Source organism: Mauremys mutica, chromosome 16 (genome assembly GCF_020497125.1).
Source record: "Mauremys mutica isolate MM-2020 ecotype Southern chromosome 16, ASM2049712v1, whole genome shotgun sequence".
NCBI lineage: Eukaryota > Metazoa > Chordata > Testudines > Geoemydidae > Mauremys > Mauremys mutica.
Genome location: NC_059087.1, coordinates 31,856,377 through 31,883,968, shown reverse-complemented (window position 1 = coordinate 31,883,968; position 27,592 = coordinate 31,856,377). Strand labels below are relative to the sequence as shown.

Here is a 27,592-nt window from a genome sequence, read left to right as displayed (position 1 = left end):
TGTATCTGTGCTTCCACTTTTTAGGTTACACAAAAACAAACTGCATATGATTTTCCATACTAGTGCCACAGAAATAAGGCTCTATATGCCACATTAATTTAGAGCCCAACATCCTGTGGTTAATAACCCCTTATTTACATATGGAGCACAGGGGAAGTTCATTGAACATGTAAGCACAAGAGGTATTGGTTAGTGAGTTTATTAGTTTAACAGAACGTTTAACACAGCAGGAGTAAATCCTTAAGTCCATCTGTGGCAGAAATCTTAATGAAGTTGGTGATGTACTCTGGCTCAGATTTCTTCAGTCAGAAGCCCATTTTCATTCTTGGTAACTGGTATCAGGCAACTGAAGAGTTGCAAACGGGGATACAGGCACCCCCGCATGGCTCCTGCAGCTCACTTCATTTTTCTGGTGTCTCATACTTGTGCTTGATGTGTTTCCACAGTTTCTGCATTTGAAAAAAAAAACACAGAAGGAAAAAGTCTACATATATATATATATATATATATCCATCCCAGTGATGCTGGGCTGAATTTCTTTCACCTAAAGGGAAGGCCTACAAGTGAGGAACACACTGAAGTTTCCTGCCATTACTGTCCCATTTGGTGTCTTGCCCTTGACAGCATACCCTAATGGCACTTGTTTGGGTGACCACTTTAGCACATCCACACAATGCCTTACCTAGCCAGACCAGTGCACTCCAGGAATACCAAAGCACTTATTCCAGAAGGCACAGCACACACCTGAAACAGGTTCTGGGGTAACTTGAGGAATAGCACTGTGGAATGGAGTTAAGATAATGGATCTCATCTTTTTTTATGAAGCTGTCTCTTGCAGTGGACTGGCAGAATGAGACCATGTCCCCTTCCTCTCAAGTCCCAGCATACTTGCTGCCATTTCTTCCTTCTATTCACACATCCTTTTCTGCATTTTGCTTAATATTTTTTTTTATAGTAGCTTTGCTCTTTTGTTCTATGGCCTCCCTGTACCCAGTCACCAGAGGAGGGTATGATACTTGGACCAGAAGCATCTACTGATGCCTCTTCGCCACAGAGCTTTCCCAGGAGAGTGCCACAAGAGCCTGGGGCAGTGCACTGATGCCTCAGCTTGGGACCCCATATTCAGGATCTGCATTAGGTAAGCCACAGTAGCACAAAGGGAATGTAGGTAGCTTTCAAGTATATTTTTATAAGGAGGCAGTCTAGGATCATACAACTTTGTAGGTTCCTACTGCTGCCCTACTCTGTAACCTTGCAGGTTAAGAAACACCAAACTGTTGCAGCTTCTGGCTCCGCATTCACACTGAGGAAAAGCCACTGTAGTCAACACAAATTCAAGCTGGACCCAAAACAAGGTATTTGGCTCAACCATCACAACCAACTGGTACAATAAATACTTATAAGATTCCAGTTGTGGGCAGAAAGTATCATAGCATTTCTAATGCCTGGTCTAGACAGGATCATAGCCTCTTTAAAAGGGGAAAATCAGCATACAACCCTAGACTCACAAAAAGTTCACTTACACTTAACTGAATTGCTCAATTCAGAAAGTAGCCAAAGAAATACATAATTCCAGTTGGCTATTATAAGTGTCATCTGGCCCCAAACTCCCGGAAGGGAAGAGGAAATGTGCAAATCATACACACTTTATATTTGGCTGTAATTTTGTATTTTGCACAAACTCTGGGTGCTTTTAGAGTTAATACATACTTTTTTATCACAACTTGGGGACAGTTACAGATAACTGGAGGATCAGGTAATGTGTGTATCACTTATTGCCATGGTATCTAAGCATTAATTATCAAGCTTTTCTTGTCCATGGATGCAACTTAACTACAATGACAACTTGACTCATCTCATCTTGTGTCTAATTTAGATTGCAGACTGCTTGGGACAGCACTGCAATACTGGCAACACATCCTATATGACCTACATTGTGTGCAAAGTTGCTGTCACCTGTTTTGTTGCGTTGGACATCAGAAATATGAAACTGAAGACATTCAAGAAATACAACTCCTTGTTTTAAGCTTCCTGTGCTAGTTTCTTTAACTCTATCTCCCCCATTAGGGCCAAGACAACTGGAGAAGCCCAAGAGCATGCATAAATCCTCCCTGTAAGTGCCATAATAGCAGTACTTCTATAATCATGGTGGTTATCACAAGGCAATTCAGCACTGGCATTACTATGCATTTACAAAATGCATCTGCCATGATACTAGCATGGTTGCTGGAGCCTCAGCCCTTCATATGCATCTGGCCCTGTACAATAAAGGGCTGAAGACAGTGAGCAGAAGTCAATCCCACTGCTTCCCTACCACCTACAGGCAGCCTGGGTGAAGCGGGAAGTAAGTTCGCCCAGCCCGTGTGTCGGCTCCCACTGCCGCGTTCACCCGGCAGAGACCGGTCGGGGGGCTGGGAGGTGCGGCGCCCTTACAGCCCCGGCCTAGCACGGAGCGGCGGGCGCAGAAGGGGCGAGGGATGTTGTAAGGAAGGCGAAGCGCGGAGACTAGGCCGCTAGTCCGCCCGGGTGCGTGGGGCAGCCACCCCCTGACCGGCGGGGCCCTGAGGCGGCCTGGGGCCGGCAGCCAGCCCCGCTGGTACAGGGGGAGGTCACGCGGGCGGGGCGGGGCCCAGCTCTGGCCGCAGGCGGGACACGGACTGTCCAGAGGCCGGGCCCGGGCCGGGGCCTCGCGTAGTGCACAGGCCGGCCTGACCTTCAGCCGCGCCGGCCTAGGAAGCGCGCGAGCGCGGCCCCTCACCCCGTGGTTCAGGCGCTCGTAGAACGCGTCCGCGCCCTGGTCGAAGGCGCGCTCGAAGACGAGGGCCCCCAGCACGATGGTGAGGGCGAAGGTGGAGGTGCGGCGGAAGAACACGCTGTACAGCCGGGAGCGCAGTGGCATGGCGGCGTCCTCCTCTAGCGACGCCCAGCGCAGGCGCGGCCTGCACCCGGAAGTTATAGTGGCGGCAATGCACCCTGGGGCTTGGAGTCCTGCCGCGAGGCACCCTGGGACTTGGAGTGCGGCGTCGCGCCGCTCCACCCCGGGGGAAAGCGCCTCGCTCTCGGGGGCAGGCGCGGATTGCATTTCCCGGCATGCATAGCGCCGCGCTCGCCTCTGACCATAGGTCCCTAAGCGATGAGACCTCTGGGAGATGTAGTCCCTTCGTTCGAACGCCTGCGCCGGACCCTCGCTGGTGGCGGTAAAAAACTACAAGCCCCAGCAGGCCGTGCGGTGCGCGTTCAGGGAGGCGTAGGGCGGGGAGTCGGGCTGTGTCGGTGGGGAGGTGAGTGGCCCCCGTGCCTGTCCCAGCGCCGGGGGCAGGGGCAGGGGCAGGGGCAGGGCAGCAGGCCCGGGGGAGCGCGGCGGCGGCGGCGGCGCCTGGCCCATGCACGCGCTCCCCGCAGGGAGCCCTGAGGGAGCGGTCCGGGCACACGCCGCCGGGGCCGGACGCGGTGGAGCCCGGCAGCCCGGGGCTCACACCGACCCGTGTGGTGACACACACACCGCAAGGTGCTGAGGAACCAGCCCAGTGGAAGCACAGAGGGAGTGGGGGGATTTTTATACATCTAACACAAACAGGCTTTTATAATGTTAGCGTAACTGAAAACCCTTCTGGGGTGGGGAGGGGTAATGACACATCCCGGCCAAACAAAAAATGGCCTCGGATTTCACCTGCTTCAGTTGACTGGGGGCTTGAGGCTATTGTGGAAGTGCTGCAATTGGATGTCGATGTAAGTGCACAACATGTCTGACAATCAGGGCCAAGCTGTCTTGAATTGGGCAGCCCAAATTGCACCCAAGATCACTATCTAATATTGAAAATTTCAGCCCAAGTTTATATAGTCCAGCTGCATATTATGTGTTTTACACAGCACAGTAGGCATACTTGGTGATCTTCATACCTACAGAAAGAGTCTTGAATTCTACATGAAACTACACCACAAATAGTGACACTGGATTGTGGTGGGTCATGAGCAGAGCTAAGAGAAATCCGTGAGGAAAGAACATTTGCTCCTGGAAATAGAATCCTAGGGTTAAGGGACCACAAGGGAGGCATGTTAGGTTTCATATATTGTTGTTGTGTGTGTGTGTGTGTGTGCAGCTATTTCTTTTTTATTGATCACACATGAGAGTAAGAGTCGTTATCATTAGAGAGCAGAGACTTCTGGTAGAAGGCACAAGAAAAACATTAATTTTGTGGCCTGGTGCTGCCTCTACTTTGTCAGTGGAAGTTCTGCCATTGACTTCAGTGATAGCACGAGGAGGGTGAAGTTGCTTGGAATACATTTTATTGGAGGAATTCCAGTTCCATTTGCCTTCTGCTTATTTATATCAAAATGGTTCATTTTAACAAGGGGAGCAGTTACACATTACCTCCATCAATTCAAACCTCAGTGGGACAGAGGTAAATCTGGGTTTAGAAGCATGTGCGGGAGGGGTATCTGGGGCTGCATTCAAGCAAACTAAAAGGAGGAGGGAAAAATTCCCTTTAAAACCTCCCTTTCTCTCCCAAAGTTTCTATTTAATGAGTATCTAAATTGAATTTTAAAATGGATCTTAAAAACTGACATTTTCTCTGTGTTTCAGTTGTGTCAGCCACCCAGAAATGGAGTCCTGACTGCAGAGCCATTTGCTTTCCTTGATCTTGCACACAGCTTCTGCTAAGATCAGTGGAGGTTTCTTGTGTGGACCAAGGCCTCTGTCTGTGTCAGAGACATGGAGAAAAGCTGGAAAGTAGGCCAAGAGGTTTGGACACCCAGTTCTCATTAATTATAATGGGAATTAGGTACACCTATCTCTTAGGTGGCTTTGAAAACTCAGCTGCAGTTTTTCAGTGGTAACTGCTGAGCATCACTTCTGCTAAGGCAATCTTCCTAATAAGCCTATAAACTATTCCCATTTGTCTGGACTTTGATCACAGTTATGCTGGCATGACTCCTGACTAAATCCAGTGAAATTGGTGGAGTTATTCTGGATTTACACTGGTGTAAATGAGATCAGAATTTGTCCTCTTTTCAGCATGGAGAGATGCTGGCAGACTCCACTGGTTTCACTTGTCACTGAGCATATTTAAATTGGCAGCTGGGTCTCATAAGCTTGACACTTGGCTTTAATTGACTTCACATCTGGCTAGATACCCTACCCAAGGTGACTGAAATGGCCCTGAGCCTGGATTATGAGGAAGCAGGAAATTGAGAGAGAGGCTCAGAAGCAATTTTCAGAGTCCAGTACAAAAAAAATCAGTTACACCCAGATGAAAACAAATCAGACGTGTTCTCTTCTGCATCTCCTTCCCTCTCCCTGGATTGCATGCACCTGTAAATGAAATCAGTGAAAGGCCCCTTAGAGAGGAAGGGTGTGAGATTATGCAGTGTATCTTGGATCTTTTCAACCACTCAGCCCATGTGGGTACGCCAAGCACTGCACTCATTGGATTGTGCTATTGCTTTTTGAAAAGGTTGCTCTGAAAAGATTTTAAACTGGAACAATATTATTTTAAGATGGGTTTAAGGCAGATGGACCTCTGCACCTGTACAGGCTCCTTGATGTTGGTGTGGTGGCTCTACAGAGACCCGGGGGTCTACTTTGCATGGATCCAATTGCAAATATTACATTAAAGGAGAAAAGCCAGGTTAAAAATATTAAGCAGAATTTTTTACTCCTGTTATTAATAACAACCAAAATTATTAAAACTGAGGGAATTCTTTAAAAAAAAATCTCTTTGTACTTTTAACCAATAATGCTGTTTGTTTTGTGCTTCATTCAGTAGGGAGAGCGGAAATAGGTTAGTCAATATCACTTTTGGTTCTAGTCGTTTTCACTTTGATTCCCAGGCACTAGCCCTGTGCTGAAGAGTCTGGATTGCAGCACTACAGAGGATTGTTAAAATCCAAACAAATAACTGTTGTAATTGAAATTTTATGAAGAAGATGAAAATATTTATTGCTCTTACTCCTTATAAAAAAACGTTTCGTGTTCCCCACCCGCCCTATTATTATTGAGTATCCGGTGACCCTCTAATAGAGCTTTGTTACATTTTTTCCCCATAGTCTGACTTGCTACAAGAATGCAGGAGCCAGTACCACAAGGGATGTATGGTTTGTAGAAAGTAGCATTTGCTGAAATCTACAAGACTTCTCACTCTTTGCTGCTGCTGTTTATTTTGGGAATTAGTTTCTGCAGTTATGGGGCCAGAATGATGAAAAATGCAAATAAAGAAAAGTAAAGATTTAAATTAATTTTCTCAGGGTCTGATGCTGTAATGTTTTCTGGACATGAAATTCACACTGAACTCGGTGGATATTTTGTGTGTGGATCCATTGCAGAAATCAAGCTCATTTCCCCTGATCTGAGATCTGGTTTTGTGGAAATTGGAGTAAAAATAGACTGCAGAAGCAGGTGGTTGAAATCTAGAGTTTGGGTTAATGTCAGCTGCTGGCATATCCCATGGAATCAAATGTCAGAGAGCTTTGAACATAGAAACTTAAAAACAACAATAAAATCCTTGAGTGACCCTTTATGTGGTGGAAAGTTGTAAGAACTTTCCCCTACTGATCCCCAAAGCTGTCTGGCTGCTGAGATATGCCTAGTGCCAGATTCCTCAGGGTATGTCTAGACTACCTGCCGTATCGGTGGGTAGCGATCGATTTCTCGGGGATCGATATATCGCGTCTCATCTAGACACGATATATTGATCCCCGAACGCGCTCCTGTCGACTCCGGAACTCCACCAGCGCGAATGGCGGTAGCGGAGTTGACAGGGGGAGCTGCGGATGTTGATCCCGCGCCGTGAGGACGAGAGGTAAATCAATCTAAGATACTTAAACTTCAGCTACGCTATTCACGTAACTGAAGTTGCGTAACTTAGATCGACACCACCCCAGTGTAGACCAGCCCACAGTTGGCTACAAAAGTTTGTAGTACATCAGGTAGAAGAAGGTGACAAATGGTAGGTAAATGCTGATTAACTGAAGATGGGCTGTGTCTTCCAGGACTGCAGAGCAAAGCTTCAGGCTTCACCCCTGCAGATCTTAAGAGCTCACCAGGGTTGAAACTCCTGACCATCCAAGCTATGGTAGCACTTTACTAGCAAGAGCTAGACTTAGCCATCATTCTAGATAACATAGTTGGTTTCCCAGTAGGGTAATCAGAACCTGCGAGAGAGAGAGACCAACCCCATCTGGCTTATTCTTATCCAAGTATTTTACCATCCATCATGTACCTAGCGAACAAAGGAGACATTTATATTCAGTGCCTCAAGGTGGGGGTTTATTGGCGTGTGATTCCTCCAGTCCTCTGTATCTGTGCAGTGGCTGGCACAGTCATTGAGGAATCTTGCACTGGAAGCGAATGGAAGAGACAGGACTCCTTTCTCAGGCTCTGGGAGGCTGCTAGATTGACTTTGTAGCCGTGATCTGTTTTGCCCTTGAGGTGACCCTGTGGCTGGCCGACATGAAGGCTTGGCAGGATCTGCTCTGAGGGAAGCCTGGGCAGTGGTGCTAAAGGGATCACCGGTTGATGGCATTGTTTCTGCTGACTCTGGAGAACTTCCTGGGGGCCCTGGTCCTGGCTGTCTTTGGTTTTTAAGTCTTTATTTCTTGTGCTAATTTCTGTGCCACGCTTTTCAGAGACTTGGTCATCAAGTTTGTGAAGCTGTGTAGGCATTTTCAGAGTCTAGCTACCTATCTGTTCATCTTAGGCATTTGTAGGGTGTCCATCATGTTCCAAGAGAGGGAGTGTACAGCTGCTACTGGCTGAGATTCTGTACTGCGCTTCCAGCAGGCACAGTCCAGCGGGCGATGGGGCACAGGTGGTTTAAGCCATCTTTGCCCATCGGGATTTTGACCTGCTCTGGGGGCTGACATGGCCCCTGCATAAATTAGAGCAGTCAGTTCCTGGATCCTGCCAATGGACCATAGCACAGAATCTCTGCAGTGCTCAGTGCTACGGAGACTCATGTGACATGCCCCTGCCCTCCACCAGCCTTTCTCCTGTGCCAGGCTGGGCACCATCAGGTAACGGGTGGTGTTTCAGTGCAGTGTCTGCGCCAGGGGAATTCTCTCCCAGCTGGCTAGATATGACCCTTATTTGCTGCCAGGACAGCTATACAGGGGGTGCAGTGGAAGAGAGAATCCCTCTTGCTTCAACTTCTGAAGGTCTAGGAATTGGAATCATTTGGAGGGATAAATTTGTGGGCTGGAAGGAGGAAAAAAGGATGGGGAGAGTCTAATCCTGCACATTGTAAGGCAACATTAAACTCTAGCTAGATCAGCATGGGATTAGGCAGTACCATCACTTTATCATCCAGGGTGGCTGATTCCTGAGATCATCCCAGCTCCCCAGGGGTAACTGCTTCACCACATAGTGGCTGCTGGGCAGCTTGCGGAGGTTCTCTGGCATCGCTGCTTGGACGATCTGGACTCCACAGCAGAGAACCCTAAGGGTAGGAGCAGTGCCGTGAGGAGGCATTTTAGCGCCCGGGGCGAGCAAGCATGTTTGCTCCCCCTACTGGGTTTTGTTAGTTATTTTTCTGCGCCTGCAGCTTTGCACCTTGGCGGTTGCCCTGGTTACAGCCCTGCAGAGGAGGTGTGTTTAGCTGCCTCCCTCTGCTTAGGGAGCAAGACACCATGGAAGGGAATGGAGCCTCCCTGCAGCAGTGCTGAGCATTATCCACAAGGCCACTAGACTCAGAGCTGCCATGTCTTGGGGGGAGGAGCAATAGTTTAAATTAGCCTGTCTCACCCCTTCCTCTCTCTCCCTCTCAAGTGTACACCTGAGAGGTTGCACATCCTTGACCTTTGGGAGCAGGAGGTGTAAGAGATTCCCTGGGAATGAATTCTGCCTGGCGCTGACCTCTGTCCGATGCTGTTTTCCAGGCAGCACTGACCCCGCTCTGCCCAACGGAGGATCAATGGGGAAGAGGTATTTCTGTGACTACTGTGACCGATCCTTTCAAGACAATCTTCACAACAGGAAGAAGCACCTGAACGGGGTGCAGCACCTGAGGGCCAAGAAGGCCTGGTATGACCTGTTCCGAGGTGGGTCTGGCCAGCCAAGTTGAACCTTCTCCCAGGAGGGTGGTCATGAGAGGTGGTTAGTAAATGAGGCTGGATCAGCATCAGTAATGTGTATCCAGCATCATTAACCCCAGTGTGTCAAGGACACCTCCCAGACTTGGTGGTTTGGCTGCCAAATTATTTCCAAGGCAGCAGTATCACACTGTGAAGAATCCCGGGTGTCAGATTTGAAATGAGATGGAAAGAACCAGGAAGTCTGCTCCAGATGGTAGAAGTGCAAAAGGAGAGAAGCCTCTTGCACCAACAATGGTGAGGCTGGGAGAGGAATGTGCTGCATGAGGGGTGTAGAGAGAGAGTGCTGGAATTAGTTAGGTGGCTTGTGAAACCCCAGAGGACTACTGTGAACTGAATTGGGAGCTGGGGGAGGCAGGGATGTGTGATGGGGAGAAGAGGTGCCGCTTTGTTTGCATGGGGGTTCTGCGGCCATGGGGGAGGGTGGCACTGAGTGTTTGGACAGAGGAGGCAGACGCGGGTGTGAATTGTGCTGGAAGATGCAGCTGCAGCCCAGGAGATGCCCTTGTGACTTGGGGAAATCGCACGGGCTTTGCTGGGGCTCCCATGGGCCAGAAGTTAGAGACTGCCTCAATCGGACAAATCGCCTGGCTTGCTAGGTCGGGCACAGCATGGCGCTGATGGGCTCGGGCTGGGCAGGAAGTTTGCCTAGTGCAGTTTGGGTTATGGAAGTTTAGGTGACTGTTGCTGAGCGTGGAAGGACCAACGGGGTCTCGCCAGGGCAAGCTGCCGAATAGCCTTACTGCTTTGTTTGTTCCCAAGCCTATCTTGTGCTGCTGTCCTAGTGACCCTCCCCAACCTTGATTTACGGGTCACCTTCCTTTTGGCTAGCAAGGACTCCCGTCTCCAGACTGAATATAGCCCTGGCATTAGCAGCTGCAGTTTTCATTGAAATCTGAGGGAGTTGCCTCTACTAGGACTCATAGACTTTAAGGTCAGAAGGGACCATTATGATCATCTAGTCTGACCTCCTGCACAACGCAGGCCACAGAATCTCACCCACGCACTCCTGTAACAAACCCCTAACCTGTGTCTGAGTTATTGAAGTCCTCAAATTGTGGTTTGAAGACCTCAAGCTGCAGAGAATCCTCCAGCAAATGACCCGTGCCCCACGCGCAGAGGAAGGCGAAAAACCTCCAGGGCCTCTGCCAATTTGCCTTGGAGGAAAATTCCTTCCCAACCCCAAATATGGCTATCAGCTAAACCCTGAGCATGTGGGCAAGACTCACCAGCCAGCACCCAAGAAAGAATTCTCTGCAGTAACTCAGATCCCAGCCCATCTAACATCCCATCACAGACCACTGGGCATACTTACCTGCTGATAATCAAAGATCAATTGCCAAATTAATTGCCAAAATTAGGCTATCCCATCATACCATCCCCTCCATAAACTTATCAAGCTTAGTCTTAAAGCCAGATATGTCTTTTGCCCCCATTACTCCCCTTGGAAGGCTGTTCCAAAACTTCACTCCTCTAATGGTTAGAAACCTTCGTCTAATTTCAAGTCTAAACTTCCTAGTGTCCAGTTTATATCCATTTGTTCTTGTGTCCACATTGGTCCTAAGCTTAAATAATTCCTCTCCCTCCCTAATATTTATCCCTCTGATATATTTATAAAGGCCCATCATATCCCCCCTCAACCTTCTTTTGGTAAGGCTAAACAAGCCAAGCTCTTTGCATCTCTTTTCATAAGACAGGTTTTCCATTCCTCGGATCATCCTAGTAGCCCGTCTCTGTACCTGTTCCAGTTTGAATTCATCCTTCTTAAACATGGGAGACCAGAACTGCACACAGTATTCCAGATGAGGTCTCACCAGTGCCTTGTATAACGGTACTAATGCCTCCTTATCTTTGCTGGAAATACCTCGCCTGATGCATCCTAAAACCGCGTTAGCTTTTTTAACGGCCATATCACATTGACGGCTCATAGTCATCCTGTGATCAACCAATACTCTGAGGTCCTTCTCCTTCTCTGTTACTTCCAACTGCTGTGTCCCCAATTTATAACTAAAATTCTTGTTGTTAATCTGTAAATGCATGACCTTGCACTTTTCACTATTAAATTTCATCCTATTACTATTACTCCAGTTTACAAGGTCATCCAGATCTTCCTGTATGATATCCCGGTCCTTCTCTGTGTTAGCAATACCTCCCAGCTTCGTGTTATCCGCAAACTTTATTAGCACATTCCCACTTTTTGTGCCAAGGTCAGTAATAAAATGATTAAATAAGATTGGTCCCAAAACCAATCCCTGAGGAACTCCACTAGTAACCTCCTTCCAGCCTGACAGTTCACCTTTCAGTACGACCCGTTGTAGTCTCCCCTTTAACCAGTTCCTTATCCACCTTTCAGTTTTCATACTGATCCCCATCTTTTCCAATTTAACTAATAATTCCCCATGTGGAACTGTATCAAATGCCTTACTGAAATGGAGGTAAATTGAATCCACTGCGTTTCCTTTGTCTAACAAATCTGTTACCTTCTCAAAGAAGGAGATCAGGTTGGTTTGGCACGATCTACCTTTTGTAAAACCATGTTGTATTTTGTCCCAGTTACCATTGACCTCAATGTCCTTAACTATTTTCTCCTTCAAAATTTTTCCCAAGACCTTGCATACTACAGATGTCAAACTGATAGGCCTGTAGTTGCCTTTTTTCCCTTTCTTAAAAATAGGAACTGTGTTAGCAATTCTCCAGTCGTACGGTACAACCCCTGAGTTTACTGATTCATTAAAAATTCTTGCTAATGGGCTTGCAATTTCATGTGCCAGTTCCTTTAATAATCTCAGCTTGGCTCTCCAGGCTCATTCACTGCTAGGAGTTTCCAGGACACAACCTCAATAGCCATTAAAGGCCACTTTTGCCGTGGTGTCCCCTAGATGCACAGGATGAGGTGCTGGAGGCTCAGCTTCCAGAACTGCTGCGCACACCCTCCCATCCCCCCCCCCGTTACCACCAGTTTGAACCAGAGTCTGTCTCTGTCCCTTGAGCGTTACAGACTGTCTTTGCTCTGGCCTCATGCTTGTTTTTCTGTTGTGTGGCTGGAGAGGGAGCATGTAGCAGAAAGAAAACAAGATCTTCCAAAGCCAGTGAGATGCAAGGGAGAAGCCTGAAGACAAGGAAAATGTTAGTCGCCCGTTGTCTTGTAGTGAGCTTTCCATGGCTGCTGCTCACGGCTCTCATGTGAAAGGGCTGCTCATCGGGCAGCTGACCTGCATGTGATTCTGGTGGGCTGCAGGCCCTTATGTAAGGGTAGTGACGGGTGCATGGTTTTTGGGTGAGATGGCTCTATTCATTCTCATCTCTCTCATTCCTTTCCTTCCCCAGATGCTGCTGCTGTCCTGCTGGAGGAGCAAAGCAAGAAGCCCTGCAGGAAATTTCTGCAAACAGGTTGGGTTTCTGCATGGTGGTCTTTCCATACAGTGATATCTAGGGTGCGCTAGCTCAAAAAATCTCTGTTAGCCAGGTCAGCGCTGCTCTGGGCTGGCCTGGAAGTTGTGCCTAACAGAGTGTGGCGTGGAGCTGCTGGGTGTGCTTATGTGGACCCCCATGAGCATACGCAGGTAAAAAGTTTTACTCCTGAGGACATTCTGCACCAAAAAATTAAAAATTCTGCAAAATTCTGCAAATTTTATTTGTCAAATAAGTGTGGAGGCTCCAGCCTGGCATTGGGGAACATGGGCCCCTGGCTGCACGGGGTGGGAGATCACTGTGCAGCTCCTCCCCGGGATATGGACTCAGCAGTGAGGCTGCACCCAACCCTGCCACAGCGCAGGGACCGTGCCTGCCTCAGAAACACCCCAGGGCCCTGCCCCTCTGTGCCAGGTGTGGGCAGGCAGGCTCAGCAAGGCAGCATCCAAGTGTGGATGGTTAGTGTGGGAGGATCCAGGTGTGGGTTGAGAGGGTTTTGTGTGGGGCAATCTGCGTGTGGGCAGCTCAGTGGGGGATCCAGGTGTGGAGGGGATCTGGTTGCACAGGGGTTTGTTGCGGGGGTTCTGGGTGCAGCGGTAATGGTCTAGGTGAAGGTGGTTGGAGCTCAGTGGGTGTGTGTGTGTGTCTGGGTGTGGGAGGGGATAGAGCTCGGCAGGGGGATCTGGGTATAAGTCAATTTTCTGCAGGGAAGCAAAGAAATCTGCGGGGGATGTGAATTCTGTGCATGCACAGTGGTGCAGAATTCCCCCAAGAGTGTAAAAGGGAAGGATGGAGGCTGTTTGTGCAGATGCATGGGGGAGACCATGCCTGTTCCTCTGCTCTTTGGAGTGAGCCCTGCTCTAATCTGCCTGCATTTGTGTCTTGTTCCAGGGCAATGCGACTTCGGGTTCAACTGCAGATTCTCTCACATGACTGAGGAGGATCTGGAGAAGCTGAACGCACAGGTACAAGGTGAATATTGGGAGAAGGGAGGATGGAACAAGAAACTGCCAAATGATTTGTGAGGACTGTGAACCCTGGCTGCAGAGTGTTGGTGGGGCACAAGGGGGCACAGACGACCAGTTGTGCAAAGACAGCTTGTGGGACTGGGCAGCTGCATGGAATGATCAGTGCAGATCTATCCTGCTGGCCCCCCAGCCACTCCTCACCATCCGAGCCTGTAACATTACTGGAGATGGGGCCACTTCCTATATGGATTCTTTCCCTGATTTTCTGGCACAGGGAGAGACCTGTGTGTGTTACTGCTCAGAGCTACAGCCCAGTAATGGGCGTGGGAAGGTGTCTTTCTGGGCCATGTGCGTTCTCTGCAGCATGGCTGGGAGAGGGCTTTGTTAGCCAGCTATATGAGTTATCACCAGCAGGGGGCACCAGTGCATCACTTCCTCCCAAACTCTCAGACTTTTGTGGTTTTCCCCCAGCCCCTCCCCCCTATTAAAGGGAAACTGCTTCTCTGAACCCCAGGAAAGGTTGGCCTGGAGTTAGCTGGGTCCTCTATGGGGCGTGCACAGGGACCTGGATTCAGGGTTTCTGTTTCTGGGGGCGTGGAGCTTGGGATGGGGCAAGGGATTAGAAGGAAGATGCTGAAGGGCTGCTCCCCTTGGCCAGCCTTGGGGGAGGCCATGGCTTTTCCATACTGTGATCCCAGATGATCCCCCTTCCATCCAGCCCTGAAGAAAGGGAAGGCAGCTGCAACGCCTCCTGGGGATCATGACCTCCCCAGACTAAGAACCGAGGGTCAAGCATTGTTGACCTCCTCCAAGCCAGTCACTTGCCCAGGCTTCCAGGAGAGGTCGAATATCGCGTTGATAACAGTCCAGCAGGGAACAGCCTTAAGCTGGCAAGGGGGGGGGGCTGCTAATCGGGGGGGACTCTTGAGACCCCCAGCCTTTGCTCTAGATTTGAAAGAGTGGGAGGGAGAGGCCCGGCTGTTGCTGAGTCAGGCTGCACATCCCCGAGGCTTCTCTGCGAATCGCTCACTGAACGGCGCTGGCAGTCAGTAAAAATCCCTCCACTGGAGCCACGTGGGGGATGGAGATAGCCAGCGATGGTTGCCTCTCGCACCGTACACAGAAAAGCAATGCCCATCTTGCCATCTCGCCTCCTTTTCTCTCTGCTCCTGCATCCCTGGGCGGAACCTCTTGGTGACCCCTCTTTGCTACGAGGGGTTGGTCGGGAAGTCAGTTAAACTGGAAGAACCTGTAAAACTCCAGCCATTTAAGGCTATTTATAGCAGGGGAAGCAACCGCCATGGGTGGTGGGTACCCTGGGCTGAGGGAGGCTGTGCCTCCCCAAACAGCCAAACTTGGCTCCGCTCATGCTCTTCCCCCAGGCCCTCCCCCCACTTCCTGCTCTGCGTGCCACAGGCGGCAGCTCCAGTCCCCCTGTGCGGTGGCCCCCGGCTCCGGCTGGGCCAATGCCGCTGGCCCTCCCGGCACTCCAGGGCTAGGGCGGCTAGCCTGGGGCAGGGGCTGGTGGCTGCGGGGTGAGGGGGGGGGGGCTCAGGGCTCCAGCGGGGGCGTGTGGAAGGAGTGGGGCCTCGGGCGGAAGGGGTGGGGTTGGGGGCTAGCCTCCCCCAGCTGGTGGTTCACGTGCCGCCCATGGCAACAGCTGTCCTGAGTGGAGCCACAGGGAGAGGGCAGGATCTGACAGGGCTGTGTGCCAAGTACATTTGTTCTTGATTATTGATTGGATGAAAGTGGGGAATTGAACTGACTGGCCAGGGGGACTCCTTGGAACCCTGGAACTTGGCTTTACAAACCTAACGCTTGAATTACAGCAATTCCTCTGTAAGTAGCGAGCAGCCTAGGGCAGGGCTCTTACCTAGACTTGGCACCACTGGGAGGAGTGCAGTGTAAATGCCTGGCTTCAGGGCTATGTTCACCTGGCTCCTGGGAGCAGTCTCAGTCATGTCAATGGAAATCCTCTGTGAGTAAAGGCTGGCCATGTGAGCTGGTTTGTGCTGTGATGAGAGACCCAGGGTGGTTTAGCCTGATAGGGGCTGACCAGGAATTTCTGGAGATGGTTTTTAAGGCTGTGAATGAAGGGCACAGTGGAAGGGAGGTGGGATCTGGTAACATGGAAAATCTGGATCACATGAATGGCCAGAGAGCACAGCTGGCACAAGGTAGCGCTGCAGAGCATGCAGTCAGCCGGCAGGATTCACAGGTGTGGGACATTAGGGTCAGATACTGTAGCTGGGCTTGTAAAATGGAGCCAGATGCCAGGAGAGTTTCAGAGAGACAGGTAAAGTGGTGTTAATGCTAGGGGTCAGGCAGGAACAGACTGCAATTAGCCATGTGGAGTAGTCAGCAGCGCCTTGCAGGAGTGCGGAGGCCAGGCAAGAGGTACAGCGTGCTGAGGCCAGGCCAGGATTTAGGAAGGCCCCACGTGGTGGCACTCGGTAGCACAAGGCTGTGTTTGTCAGGGAGCTAGAGAGCTCCACAGGGTCTGTGTATCTGTCCCAGTAAAGAATTCCCTTTACATCCATTTTAAGCTAGTTCTGGCGCTTCTGTCCCACAAGAGGCACCACAGGCCATTGCTGGAGATGTGACTCAGGACTTGATGGACCAGTGATCTTGACTCACAGGGGTTAGTGCCACTTACTGGTTTACCAGCCCCACTCCCTGCTCCTTGGAGGTCTCCCATCCGACTGCTGAGCTGCCCCTGCTTAGCTTGTGGGATTGTGATAGGAGGGTCTGGCTACAGGATGCAGGGGGTTGTTAGGGCTGAGTCACAGTCACAAGGGGTGAGAGCAGCAAACAGTTGCCAGATGGGGTGGGTCTCTTCTTTGCAGCGGTCCCAGAACCCATCACTTGCAGAAGTTATTAACTTGCTGCTGGTGGCTGCTCTGTGCCTCAGATGGAGTCAAGGGAGGGACAAAAATCAACCTTTGGCAGGGTTCTTCGAGCAGCCCAGCTCTAATTCCCTTTTGTGTGTTGTGTATGGGACATAGGAATTGCCAGACTAGATCAGAGCCGAGGCCCATCTAGCTCAGCCTCCCATCTCCAACAGTGGCAGATACTTCAGAAGAAGGTGCAAGAAACCCCATAAGGAAAAGTTATGGAACAGCCTGCCCCTACGGGAAGTTTCCTCCTAGCCCTGTTAGTGGTTGGCTTATACCCTGAAGCATGAGAGCTTGTCTGATATGTCTATGTCTGCTCTTACTAGCCATATGAATATCAAATCCTTTCTTGAATCCAGTTAAATGCTTCGATAACCTTGTGGCAGTGAGTTCCACTGGTTTGAATGGGTTGTGTTACAAGCAAAGGAAATATTGTTTGTAATTGGGGTGGGTGTCCCATGTTTGTGTCACATCTGAGGGTAAAGTAGGAGCTTTTCTCTACCATTCGTTGCTTTACAGTGGCTTAGGCAACAAGACCAGTTTGGTTTTAGCTGCCTCTGCTGCCAGTCCAACGTGCGTGTCCTGGAGCAACAGGTCCCCTGTAGTAGGAGGGGAGCCGTGTCCCAGCTGCCTGCCTCAGAGCATTCGCTGGCTGGGTCTGCTGGGTCTTTCAGCAGCGAGACAGGTGAGGGTTGTTGTCTTAAGTGCAGTTATGGTCAGGAAAAGTGACTGTAAAATTGGCATCTTCTTACACACAGTTACGGGCTCCTTGCTGCGTTGCGTCCCTCGTGCTCGTAGAACTGACGCACCCCAATCTCTCTCGTCGGCCCTGGCAAGCCCATACAGATGTGGGAGAGAGCTGGAGTCCCTTCAGATTCATGCACTGCTGCAGAGGAGCCAGAGAAGTTCTGGTTGCAGAAGCTTCCTAACCAGAGAGCGGCCCAAAGTTCAGCTCTGGATCTGAACTTGCTCAGGATGCGTTGGGCTGCTCTGCTCTGCTCTGAAGGTTTGGTTCTGGCTCATCTCTCTTTGTAACGGATGCTGATGTCAGATGCCAAGAGAACCCAGCTTGACTCTCCGATCCCAGATGAGCTTGGCACACTGTCACGGTGCGAGTCAAAAGCTGATAGATAGCTATATTCCTCTCCTTCCCCCAATTGAACAAACCTGTTCTGGAAGCCCCACGGGGAGAGAAGCTTAACCTGGAATCCCCTCACAGCGTCGTTAGAGAGGCACTTTACTCACTACAGCCACTCTTTAATTGGTTGTCATTAGGCTTTGAACGGAACTCCCTAGTCTTGCTACCATTCCCACTGTCTGCTTCGCTGTGTACTCGGTACGTGTATTTTTATTACTGAAGCAGATGGGCTCAGAACCTTGCCTCTCAAGCTTAAACTGTAGATTCTGGCAAATCCATCCCAATTCTTGGGAGCGTCCCAAATGCACTGGCACCCAGGATCGTCCCAGGCAACACAGGATTGGGGAGGGGAATGTTGCAGAGGAAAGCTGGTTTAGAGGCTTGGATTTAACATGTGTGCAGAGAGCAGGATAGAGCTAAACGTGTCTGCTGCCTGCTGCCTGTATGTGGGTGTCTGAGGATCAGAGCACCTTGGCGCAGAAATTCATTTTGTTGAACATGTAGCTAGCTGGATGTTTTAATGTGCACACCAGGGGCCAGAGTCTCATCTCACTTAAACCAGTGTAGATCTGGAGTAGCCAGTGAGTTACTCTGGATTTATTGTGCAGAGCAGACTCTGGCTCCGTGGGTCTGCGGAGTTCCACCTGCTCCCATTCTGTCTCAGCAGAGCTGAAGTCATGGAGATGCGTTGGGGCAGTTTATTCCATGAGTGCCCCCTGCTGTCTGAATAGCAGAGCAGCTTTGACAGAGGCCACTCTCCTGGCTGCTCTGAAAAGCATTGTTGAATGGAAGAAGTGGGGTAGAAAGGCAATCCCAGCACAAGGAGAGAAGCCTGTCTAAGTACTTCTGTGACCCTCATCACCACATATCCAAGCACTTCACACTCGCTGGTAGATTCATCCCAGTAGGAAGTGTTATACCCATTCTGCAGATGGGGAAACTGAAACTAAAGGACTTGCCCATAGATGTCTGGTGTGTCCTTGGCGGAGCCAGGAACTGAACGCAGGACTCCTGAGCCCCAGTCCAGTGCCCTGTCCACTGGACTATCATTCCTACCTCCCCTGTGCACCCCTTCTGACCAAGTCTTTGGTTTGGGACCATGTTGGGTGGCCATTCTAAACGGGGGATCCCTCCCCACTCTCTGGGGAGAACAGCAGAAGAACAGAGCTCTCCAGCAAAGATCCTCATCGCTGCATTTAGAGTGACATGCAGCCAGTGGGATCAAACCAACCCCCCTTAGCAAAGGCTGCAAATTCTGGGTATGGGAAATTATCCATCTCCAGTTGCTCACTGTGTAGCACATTGTCCTCATTAAAATTCACCAAGCAGATGAATAATTGGTTGCCACCGTTAGGATGGAGCGATCCTTCATTCTGCTGGAGTGATATTAATTTCACACCCTGTCTGGAAATGTATAATATTTGCTTAAAAGCCTGACGTATGATGTCTTGATGCTGAGCAGGCACCTTGCGGAAGGGGCCACGGGGCGGCACAGGCTGTGTTTGTCAGGGACCTAGGGCGCTCCAAGGGTCTTTCTGTCTGTCCTTTATATCCATTGTAACCTAGTCTTGGTGCTTCTGTACCACAAGAGACACTACTGGCCACTGCCGGAAAGGCGAGGCAGGACTTGATGTTTGGTTTCCTTTTGTTCATTTCAGAGTGTTTAAAGCTGCTCTCCCAGTTCCATCGTCTGGGAACTTGAACCTAGGCTGCAGACTCCCGGAGCGTGAGCCTCCAGCAGGTTGTCTCTGCCTTGCCCGCTGTCAGGGTGTGGTTGTGTTGTGAATGTCAGCACAGAGGGCTAGACCCTGGCCCATGCCATGGCCCCTTCATGCTGTTCTGGGGGCACAAAGCTGGGAATTCCCCCAGCGTGGGGCATTCTCAGAGCCATGCTAGCTGGCTCCGTACTACACTCTCTCTGGGCACAGGGAAAGGGTGGAACTGGATGCCTTTGCACTCTGGCTACCTCCTGCTGGCAGAACAGTGCCTAGGGAGCTCTTACCAGATGGGGTAAGCTAGACCAATCTTCAGGCTGCTCTCTTATGCCGGGGCTGAACAGGATCTTGACAGGCCAAGCGATCAAGAAAGTGCAAAGGTGACAGTCACTTTCACCCCCTCCTCTCCTTGGCTGGCTGAGCAGTACCCCCCTCCTCACCCCTCATTGTGCTATGCTCTGAAATATCTGCTATTGGCCTTGGTCAGAGACCGGCTGCTGAACTATACTGACCATTGATCCAGCAATCCCTCTGGCTCTGGCCTGCCCCCCAAGTGTTTGGGATTGTGATGTGTTGAGCAGCAAATGCCCCAAGAAAAACCCTGGCAGCGTCCCCATTATCTTCCAGCAGAAACCGTGTGTGTGTGTGTGTGTGTCTGTCCATCTGTCCGTCCGTCCAGGCACACACACATTCTGAATCTTTCACACTCCTGCAACTTGCTATCTGCATCGATTGATACAAATGCTCCTATTGCAGCCAGGTAGGCTGGGCTGAGGTGTCTGGTTACTTCCCTGCCAATCAGACGGCCGGGTCCTTGCAAATCTTTCAGGGCTGCGGGCCAGCAGAGGCTAAGTGCTGCAGGAGAGGAAGCTGACACCCGCCCAGATCCAGAGGCTGTCAGTATCTCTGACTAGCTGGGCATGTGTCTGGCAATGGATGCTCCTGGGTATGCCCCTGGCCATGGCGAAGCCAAGCTTCCAGATGCTGGTGGCCAGCAGGGGAGGAGGGACTGGATTGTATTGGAGAAACTATTGACTCACTGCAGGGCAAGTGTTGCAGGATTGCAGGGCTGGCGCTCTGACAGGGCCCTCTTTACCTTCTCTCCCCCAAACAGAGGAAAGGAGATCAAAGGAGGAAGGAGCAGAGGTCCCAGCTGGCACAGTAGACGACTGGCTGGAGAAGAGAGAAAAGAGGGTGAGCTTGGCTCAGAGCAACAGGTATGTGAGGCTGGCAGCTCCTCCGCCCCAGTCAGAAGATGGTCCTGTTCTTCACCCCACTCTCCTTGAATCTTAAAGATGTTGGAGGTTAGTCAGAGCAGAATCTAAGCTAGTGGATTGATTGTGGGAGCTGGGAATCAGGAGACCCCACTGGTGAGTTGCTGTGACCCTTTGGGCAAGTCACTTAAAGCCTGGGTTTGAAAGCTATGCACGTGCACTGGGTGTGTACGTCACACCTACCCGCTTGTGCAAATCTGGACTTGCAAGCACAGATCAGGGTTGCATGCACTTGTAAACTGGGGATGGGTCCCGCTATTGTGGGGAACTTTCCTGGCTCATACACTACCCCGGTGAAGTGGGCTAGCGAAAGGATCTGAGTCCTCGCTCCCACTTCCTTTACCCAGAGGCCTCCCTGCCCTCAGGGCTCCCCTTCCACTCTCCTGTCTGGCAGAGTCCTTGTAACCCCGACAAGGCTGGGCCCAGGATTCCTGGGGGGCTCGACTCCCAATCTTGTGGTCACTTGGGGCACTGGCTAGGGTGTCCCCACTCCAGGGTGCTCCTTCCGCTCTGGACGCTTCCCTGACCCACTGCTCATTACATACAGTTCAAGCAAATACAATTTATGAAACAGCAACCAATTAAAAAATAAGTTACAAATGGGAAAGGCTGAAGGAAAACACGTAACCCCGCTCTGTGGCACAGGGACATCACAACCAGCGTCTCTGGAGTGTCAGGGAAGTTCACAGTCTGTCACTCACATGTTCCAAGCCTCCCTCCCAGGCCCTGGCTGTGCTGCAGGGACACTTGCTCTGGCGATGGCCACACGCCTCAGGCTCTAGGTGGCAGGACCCTCTTCCCAGCGTCGACCCCCCCATTGGGGTTATGATCCCCCTCCAGGCTTGGCCTGCAAGGTCTCTTGGCTGGGGGCATCTCCCTGCACTGGGCCCTCTGCCCAGGGTCCCCCTCGCTTTCCCCAGCTGCTCACTGCACCTGGCTCTGGCCCCCACTCCAGCCCCAGCACTGCTGCTGCTCTGCCTCCAGCCCCCCTGGGCTGCTTCTCTGGCCCCTCTGGCTCCTGCAACTCTCCTCCCAGCATGGATCTGCTCTCTGGGCTGCTTCTGTGGCTCTTGTTGCTATGGCTCTGCTCCCAGCACTGACCTGCTCCTTAGGCTGTTTCTCTGGCTTTGACCGGTGTGACCCTGCTCCCCAGCTCAGCTTGGGCCCCTGCTCTCTTCTTAGCTGGGCCCGACTCTGTTGCAGGCAATTCCAGCTCACAGAGAGGACGGGACCCCGGCCTCCTGATTCCCTCATTAGCCTGCCCACCCTGTCAATCAGGCTGACCTGGAGCATTGGCCTTTCCCCATAGTTCCTGGGGACTGTCAGTCTCAGGATCCTGATTTCCCATCAACCCTTCCCCTTTCTTTTGGTACCGGGAGCTAGCCAACCAAAACACCCCACTGAGTTTTAGTAAAGGCCAACAGTCCCCTTACACACTCATGGCTTTGAAAAGTCTCAGCCTTGCTCTCTCTCTGCCTCAGTTTCCCTATCTAATGTGAGCTAGTGATATTTCCCTCCCCTTTGCAAAGTGCTTGGAGAGCTCTGGGTGGAAAATGCCACTGAAGTGCTGTGTGTCAGTAACAACCCGAGTTCTGTGGACAGACCGCTGAGCCGGGCTCAGTGACAGCTCCTCTGCCCTCTGCTTGTCCTCCCTGCACAGCCCCCGCCTTCTGGTTTGCCAGCAGTGGAATGGAACCAGCCCCTCCCAGTGGCATTCTGACAGCTTGGCATTGCCTGTTGTCTCGCTCACCTGACTGTGCCGCAGGCTTAATTGGCTGTTGCTTGGTCAGGTGCCAGATGGCTCTTTTGTTCTTTTCTGTTTACTCTTGTCCCTTCCGCATTGGTCTGGACAGGATCTTCCTTCTGGAGTGTTTCTAGATGTGCTGCTTTCCTTTCATCCCATCTGTCCGCTTGGCTGCTCTTAGCCCTGCAGCAGAGCCTGCTTGCAATGAATAACTTTGGCACCCATGCAGTGCGGTCGCCCCTTGCGTTTGTCCTGTTCAGGGACTCGTGCGGTACCAAGTGGAAGGGCCACGAACCAGCACCTGTCTCCCTGGTCATTAGAAGCAGGCAGGAGGCACGGGATGCTGGTGTTTTATTTGCTAAGCTCCTCTTTGCTCCAGTAGATGCTGCTGGTGCATCTGCCAGCCAGGAGCTGAATATCATTCATGTAAGAGCTTCACCTTTAGACCGACATGGCAAATGTCTATCCCTACCAGCTACACTCACCCACACAAACAGCCAAAGGACGCTCAGCAGCCCTTGCTATTTTGCTGTCCTGAGCAACCGTGTGTTCTGTTTTGTCTGGGAAGGAGCCTTCACTTTCCACTGTGAGATGCTTCCCAGGGCGTTGACCCACCCAGCTAATGGGTGGGCGGCTGTAGACAGTGCTGAGAACGTTGGCAGCAGGGGGCAAGTAGCCCATTTCCCTGTCTTATCCTGGGAAGGGTCTTTCTCCTTCCTCTGCAATATGGAGCATGGAGCACTAGCTGGAATCATCTGGGCATGTGTCACTTCATCAATTCCCTGCCGTTGCTGGGGCCTCCGTCTCGCATGTTCTCTGCCTGTGGACTGAAATGCTTTGGTTTAACTCAAGTCATTAGGTTCAGTGTAGGGGTATCTGGGTGAGATATAATGGCCTGGGCCAGGCAGGAAGTCAGACTTGATCTGCTGGTCCCTTCTGGCCTTAAACTCTATGAAACTTCCAGAGAGGTGACTCATTCTCTGAAAGGGTCGGACAGTGCAGTGATGGGTACGTGGACTTGAAACACGCCCTCCAGCGCCTGCTTCATTTCGCTAGTGCTTTGTGTGGCTGCTGGTGTCCATAAAGGCCATCCGGCTCTTTAAAATGAGACTAAACTGTAGAGAAAGTGCTGTGGGGAGCAGTCTGCATTGGCAAAGAGACGGGACTAGGGGATCCTACGGGCCATTTCCATCTCAGCTACCAGGGAGGGCAGCTTGGGGGATGATGGAAAAGCTCTTGGGGGCAGCATGGTCCTGACTGGTCTGAGCAGCTCCAGCATTCCCTGCCAGTGTGCCTCAAACCAGGGCCTGGGCGTGGCAAAGGGGAGTTGAGCTTCTGTCTCCATTCGCTCTGTGTCCTCTTGGCTGAGGTAACACTGTGGGACTCCGATTTTGTGGGAAATGACTGGAGATCCACCAGCTTGTCTCACATAATCCCCCCAAACAGCCCCCCATTCCCTTCTGGCTGGCTTTGAAATGACATTTATACAAGAGGCTCCCATCTGATCCTTATTGCCTGAGCCATGCAGTTCTCTGCCATTCTTTGGATAGGTAGGCTGGGGCGGAAGGAAATCCATGAATAATTGTATCTAAGGTACGTATATGGCCCCCATCAGCATGTAGTTATCTTCCCAACACCCTTGTAATATCACCACTGTACAGATAGGGGAACTGAGGCACAGCGAGGCTAAGTGACTTGCCCAAGTTCATACAGAGAATTGAACCCATGTTCCCCAAGTTCCAGGCTGGCACCCTAACCACTAAGCCACCCTTCCTTTCCAGAAGGCCTGCTGGCCTCCCACACAGTTCTTGGACCAGGAGAATCATTTTGGTTAGGTCAGTGATTTTTTTTTTTTTTTACCAGTATAGTTAGATCAGTACAAGCTCTAGAGTAGATGCGGTTACACTGTGATAAAGGGGTCATATACCGCTATAGTTTATTCCCCTTCCTGTATGGGTATAGCTGTACCACTGTATGCACCCTTACACTGGTATAACTGCATCCACACTAGGGGGTCATATGGCATTAGCCATACTGGTCTAGTTAAAGCAGAACAGCTTTTGTGTGTAGATAAAGCCTAAATGTAGAAAAAGCAATGTTACCACCAGACGCTGAAAGCATCTGCAGTGTCATCCAAACTCCAGAGGACGCTCCCCCAAGGGGATAGAAACATTAGCCCGAATCACAGAATCATAGGACTGGAAGGGACCTTGAGTGGTCTTCTAGTCCAGTCCCCTGCACTCATGGCAGAGCTAAGTATTATCTAGACCATCCCTGAATGATCGTTTCACGTAGACCGCACGGAAGGTAATGCAGTAAACGTTAATAGTCAATTCCAGCACATGGTCTGGGCTCCGCGAGTCTCTGGATAAGCACTATTATGTAAAGGAGCTTGATTACATTCATTTTGGCATAACAATTAAAAAGAGATGTGTGAGGATCAGAGGTAGAAGCCCCTGAGAATCAGTGAAAGCGGCTGTCAGGACTTGTGCTGGAGAACAAATGAGTTATTCTTCTGCACTGAGGAGCTGCCGGAAAGGGGGCAGGTTGCCTGCCAATGGAAGACTTAAAGGGCCAAGTGCATCCCTGTTCTGGAGGTAATGGAGTGACACCTCGGCTGGCTTTGGCCCTTGATGTGCAGAATGATTAATTATCCTCTCCAGAGCGAGAGGGGAGTTCACCTCTGGCATGGGAGTGCTGTGCTTTGGGCGGAGGGGCTGCCTGCTAGTGTTAACTGCAGATTTTCACCCATTCAAGCAGCAAGCGCAGGGCAAATGCCACCTGCTGTGGTGGTGACTCTCTCTCTCTCTCTCTCTCTCTCTCTGGGATGTGCTGGCCCCAGCCCCACACCACAACAAAGACCAGCCTGACACCCTCCCCCCCTTCTCTGCAGAGCTTTGGGAAGCCAGCTCCCTGGCGTGCTGGAGGCTGGCATGCCTAGGGGGAAGAGTCAAGGCTGGGGCATGTGGCAACTGGTCTAGCAATGAGGTGTATAGCTGTGGGTGGAAGGGTGGGTCAGATTAGGTGGCTTAACTTTTCCCATCCTTGCTTGTCTGCAGCCACCTTAATTGACACCCAACAGGGAGAGGGGTGTGAATTTCCCAGTGGCTAGATCAGGAAGGGATCTCCCACCCAGCAGTGGGGCCAGTCGTTCCAGCAGCTCCTCTCTGCTTGCACAGAGATCCTTTCACGGGATTATTGCTGGGAAGGTGGGGTAGAGGTTGGAACTAGGAGAGCAGTAAAGCAGTGTCTGGAGGGATAAATGCTGCTTTTTCATCCCATGCTCTTGACTGTAAAATGGCCCAGCTTTGCATTCCTCTGTTGTCTTCCCATTTCCCCAGCGGCCCCCTTCCGCAGCAGAACACTTCCCTCTGCCATCTCTTCTCCCCACGCTCCCTCCTGACCAGAGTCCCAGGGTTTCCCTCGGAAAGGCCGGTCAGAGAAGGTTGAAGGGATTTGTGGTAACTTGCTACCTGAGGCCCCTCTGCTTATTTTGTTCACCAGCTGCTGCTGCCTGGCTCAAGACTCCCAAGTGTCAGATTTCTACCAACTTCCCAGACAGCCCTATGGTCCCTAATACTTCTGGAGATTCATTTCTTGTGTGTGGGGGGGGCAGGTCTGGTGGCTGTTGGAAAAACTAGGCTGATAACGGGGGAGGGGGCAGAGGGAGCACCACCACGACTCAACCTGGCTGGATCTGACCTAATGCTGCTATTTCTTTCTCTCACCCAGTTCTCTGACGGAGAAGATGTTGGTTTTTCAGTACCCACCTGGCTGGCCTCCAATACAGGACCTTCCCCCATCCCTTCAGGCTCCACCCCCTGGAGGATGGCCAGTCTTACCCCACCTCCAGTGGGGATGAAGGCTGCAGGGGGGTGAGATGCAAGAAGGAGGAGTAGATGTGTGGAGTTATGCCTCATGGAGAAGAGAGGGGTCTGGTTGCTGTAGGATATGTTCAGTGTTACTTCATATATATTTTTTAAATGAATAAAAGTCACTTGAGTCAGTTGTGGCTGGTCTGGGTGTGTGGCCTATTGGACCCGGTATTTCCCCCACTGTGGTCTTTTCCAGCTGCCCGGGGGTTGAATTGATCACCTGGAAGTTGTTCTCTCTGCTGAAATTGACTAACCTATCAGAACCCCAGCCTGTGTATCCCCTGCACTGCATGCAGGGTGATGTCCACAAGGCAGCAGGGTTTTCCTGCCCCTTAGTGGGGGTGGGGGGGCAAGGCCTTTGCTAATGGAGATTAGCATGAGCCCCATCCTGTGGCCTTTGAGGCACAGTGCCAGCTCTACCTGTCTGTGCAAGCCCGAGTCATGTGGCTGCACTAGAGGCAGATTCCTGATGATGGTCAAGCCAACAAACCTGTGGTTAAAGTGGCGTTAATGAGGCAGCATGTGCTTCTTTCACAGTGATTTTTGTCTTTTAATGGTCTCTGTTGGGCCTAGAATCTAGTCATTCGGCTAATGAGCTCTCCAGCACTGGAAATGCCTGGACTGTTAAGAGCCATATGCTGGGGAGAGCAAAGTGTGTTAGTTCCTGCCTCTCTTGCTGGTTAGCTGTATTGTTTCTTCAGGACTCCAGCAGCCAGTTCCCATGGTGACCTGTGAAGGGAAGAAAATTGGGCTTTTGCCCTTGTTTAATCTTTAGGACAAAAATGGCTGGAGACGTTTTATCCCCCCCCACCCAAGAAATCCATTTTACAATAAAAATTCAGATGCTGTCTAGGCGGGAAGCCTCTATGGTGCCAGGAGAACTGGTGGAATGGAGACAAGAGCCAACTTGCTGCGATGCCCACAACAATCTTGAGTACGATTAGGCAGCTGGTGTGCTGAGCCCGCTGTCTGTCCAGTATTGTCTCGTCGCTTCCTTGTGCTTCTGACTGTCTGCGGGCAACTGTTGTCTCATACTTTGGGACAGGCACTGGTTTTTGTGTTTGTACATGACTAGAGCAATGGGAGCCTGGCCCAGGGTGGGGCTACTTCGCACTACTGCAGTAATGACAGTGGAGGGGAAGGGAGTTTTAGCCAGACTTTAAATCTCAGGTTTTTGTTAACATCTGTTTAACTTTAGTGACTTGCATTTTGGAGAAAGGAAGTCTTTGTGAAATCCAACATTCTCACCCTTTTATTTAAGCTATTGAAGCCAGAGAACTCCAGCTACCCCAGGCCTGATGTTTCCACTCTTTCTAAGGTAAAAAAACACAAGGCAACTCCCCCAAAACTGCCATCTTTCAAGCTTGCTTTCTTCATCATGAAGAAGCCAAAAAGGGACAGTCCTCAGGTGTTTTTTTTGTTTGTTTTTTTTTACTATTTATTTAGGAATTTTTAACAAGTTTACAAATCTTTGCCATGTAAATAT

General features: G+C 50.9%; 2 protein-coding genes across 3 annotated transcripts; one reads left to right on the top strand and one right to left on the bottom strand.

Moving 5' to 3' along the window:
• Positions 1-183: 183 nt before the first annotated feature.
• LOC123350989 (cytochrome b-c1 complex subunit 9) lies at positions 184-2,948 on the bottom strand. The gene is made up of 2 exons (XM_044990002.1): positions 2,759-2,948; positions 184-449 (listed from the first exon to the last, which is right to left on the bottom strand). Exons 1-2 carry the CDS (start codon positions 2,897-2,899, stop codon positions 402-404), a joined length of 189 nt encoding a protein of 62 aa, XP_044845937.1. The 5' UTR covers positions 2,900-2,948; the 3' UTR covers positions 184-401.
• A 179-nt stretch (positions 2,949-3,127) lies between these two features.
• ZMAT5 (zinc finger matrin-type 5) lies at positions 3,128-26,232 on the top strand. Of its 2 annotated transcripts, none has more exons than XM_044990000.1 (6): positions 3,128-3,281; positions 8,875-9,036; positions 12,415-12,477; positions 13,390-13,470; positions 20,328-20,430; positions 25,964-26,232. In XM_044990000.1, the coding sequence occupies exons 1-6, from the start codon at positions 3,134-3,136 to the stop codon at positions 26,091-26,093; spliced, it is 687 nt and encodes a 228-aa protein (XP_044845935.1). In that variant the 5' UTR covers positions 3,128-3,133; the 3' UTR covers positions 26,094-26,232. The 2 variants fall into 2 exon arrangements, with proteins under 2 accessions (XP_044845935.1, XP_044845936.1); XM_044990001.1 differs by lacking the exon at positions 3,128-3,281 and adding an exon at positions 3,582-3,729.
• The last annotated feature ends 1,360 nt before the right edge of the window (positions 26,233-27,592 follow it).

Excerpts from the sequence above, each read along its gene's own strand:
- ZMAT5 (XM_044990000.1), top strand. The coding sequence starts at position 3,134 with ATGAGACCTCTGGGAGATGTAGTCCCTTCGTTCGAACGCCTGCGCCGG. Across the intron at positions 12,478-13,389 it reads CAGGAAATTTCTGCAAACAG|GGCAATGCGACTTCGGGTTC; the intron begins GTTGGGTTTCTG and ends GTCTTGTTCCAG. Across the intron at positions 20,431-25,963 it reads AGCTTGGCTCAGAGCAACAG|TTCTCTGACGGAGAAGATGT; the intron begins GTATGTGAGGCT and ends TCTCTCACCCAG.
- LOC123350989 (XM_044990002.1), bottom strand. The coding sequence starts at position 2,899 with ATGCCACTGCGCTCCCGGCTGTACAGCGTGTTCTTCCGCCGCACCTCC. Across the intron at positions 450-2,758 it reads ACGAGCGCCTGAACCACGGG|AAACTGTGGAAACACATCAA; the intron begins GTGAGGGGCCGC and ends TTTCAAATGCAG.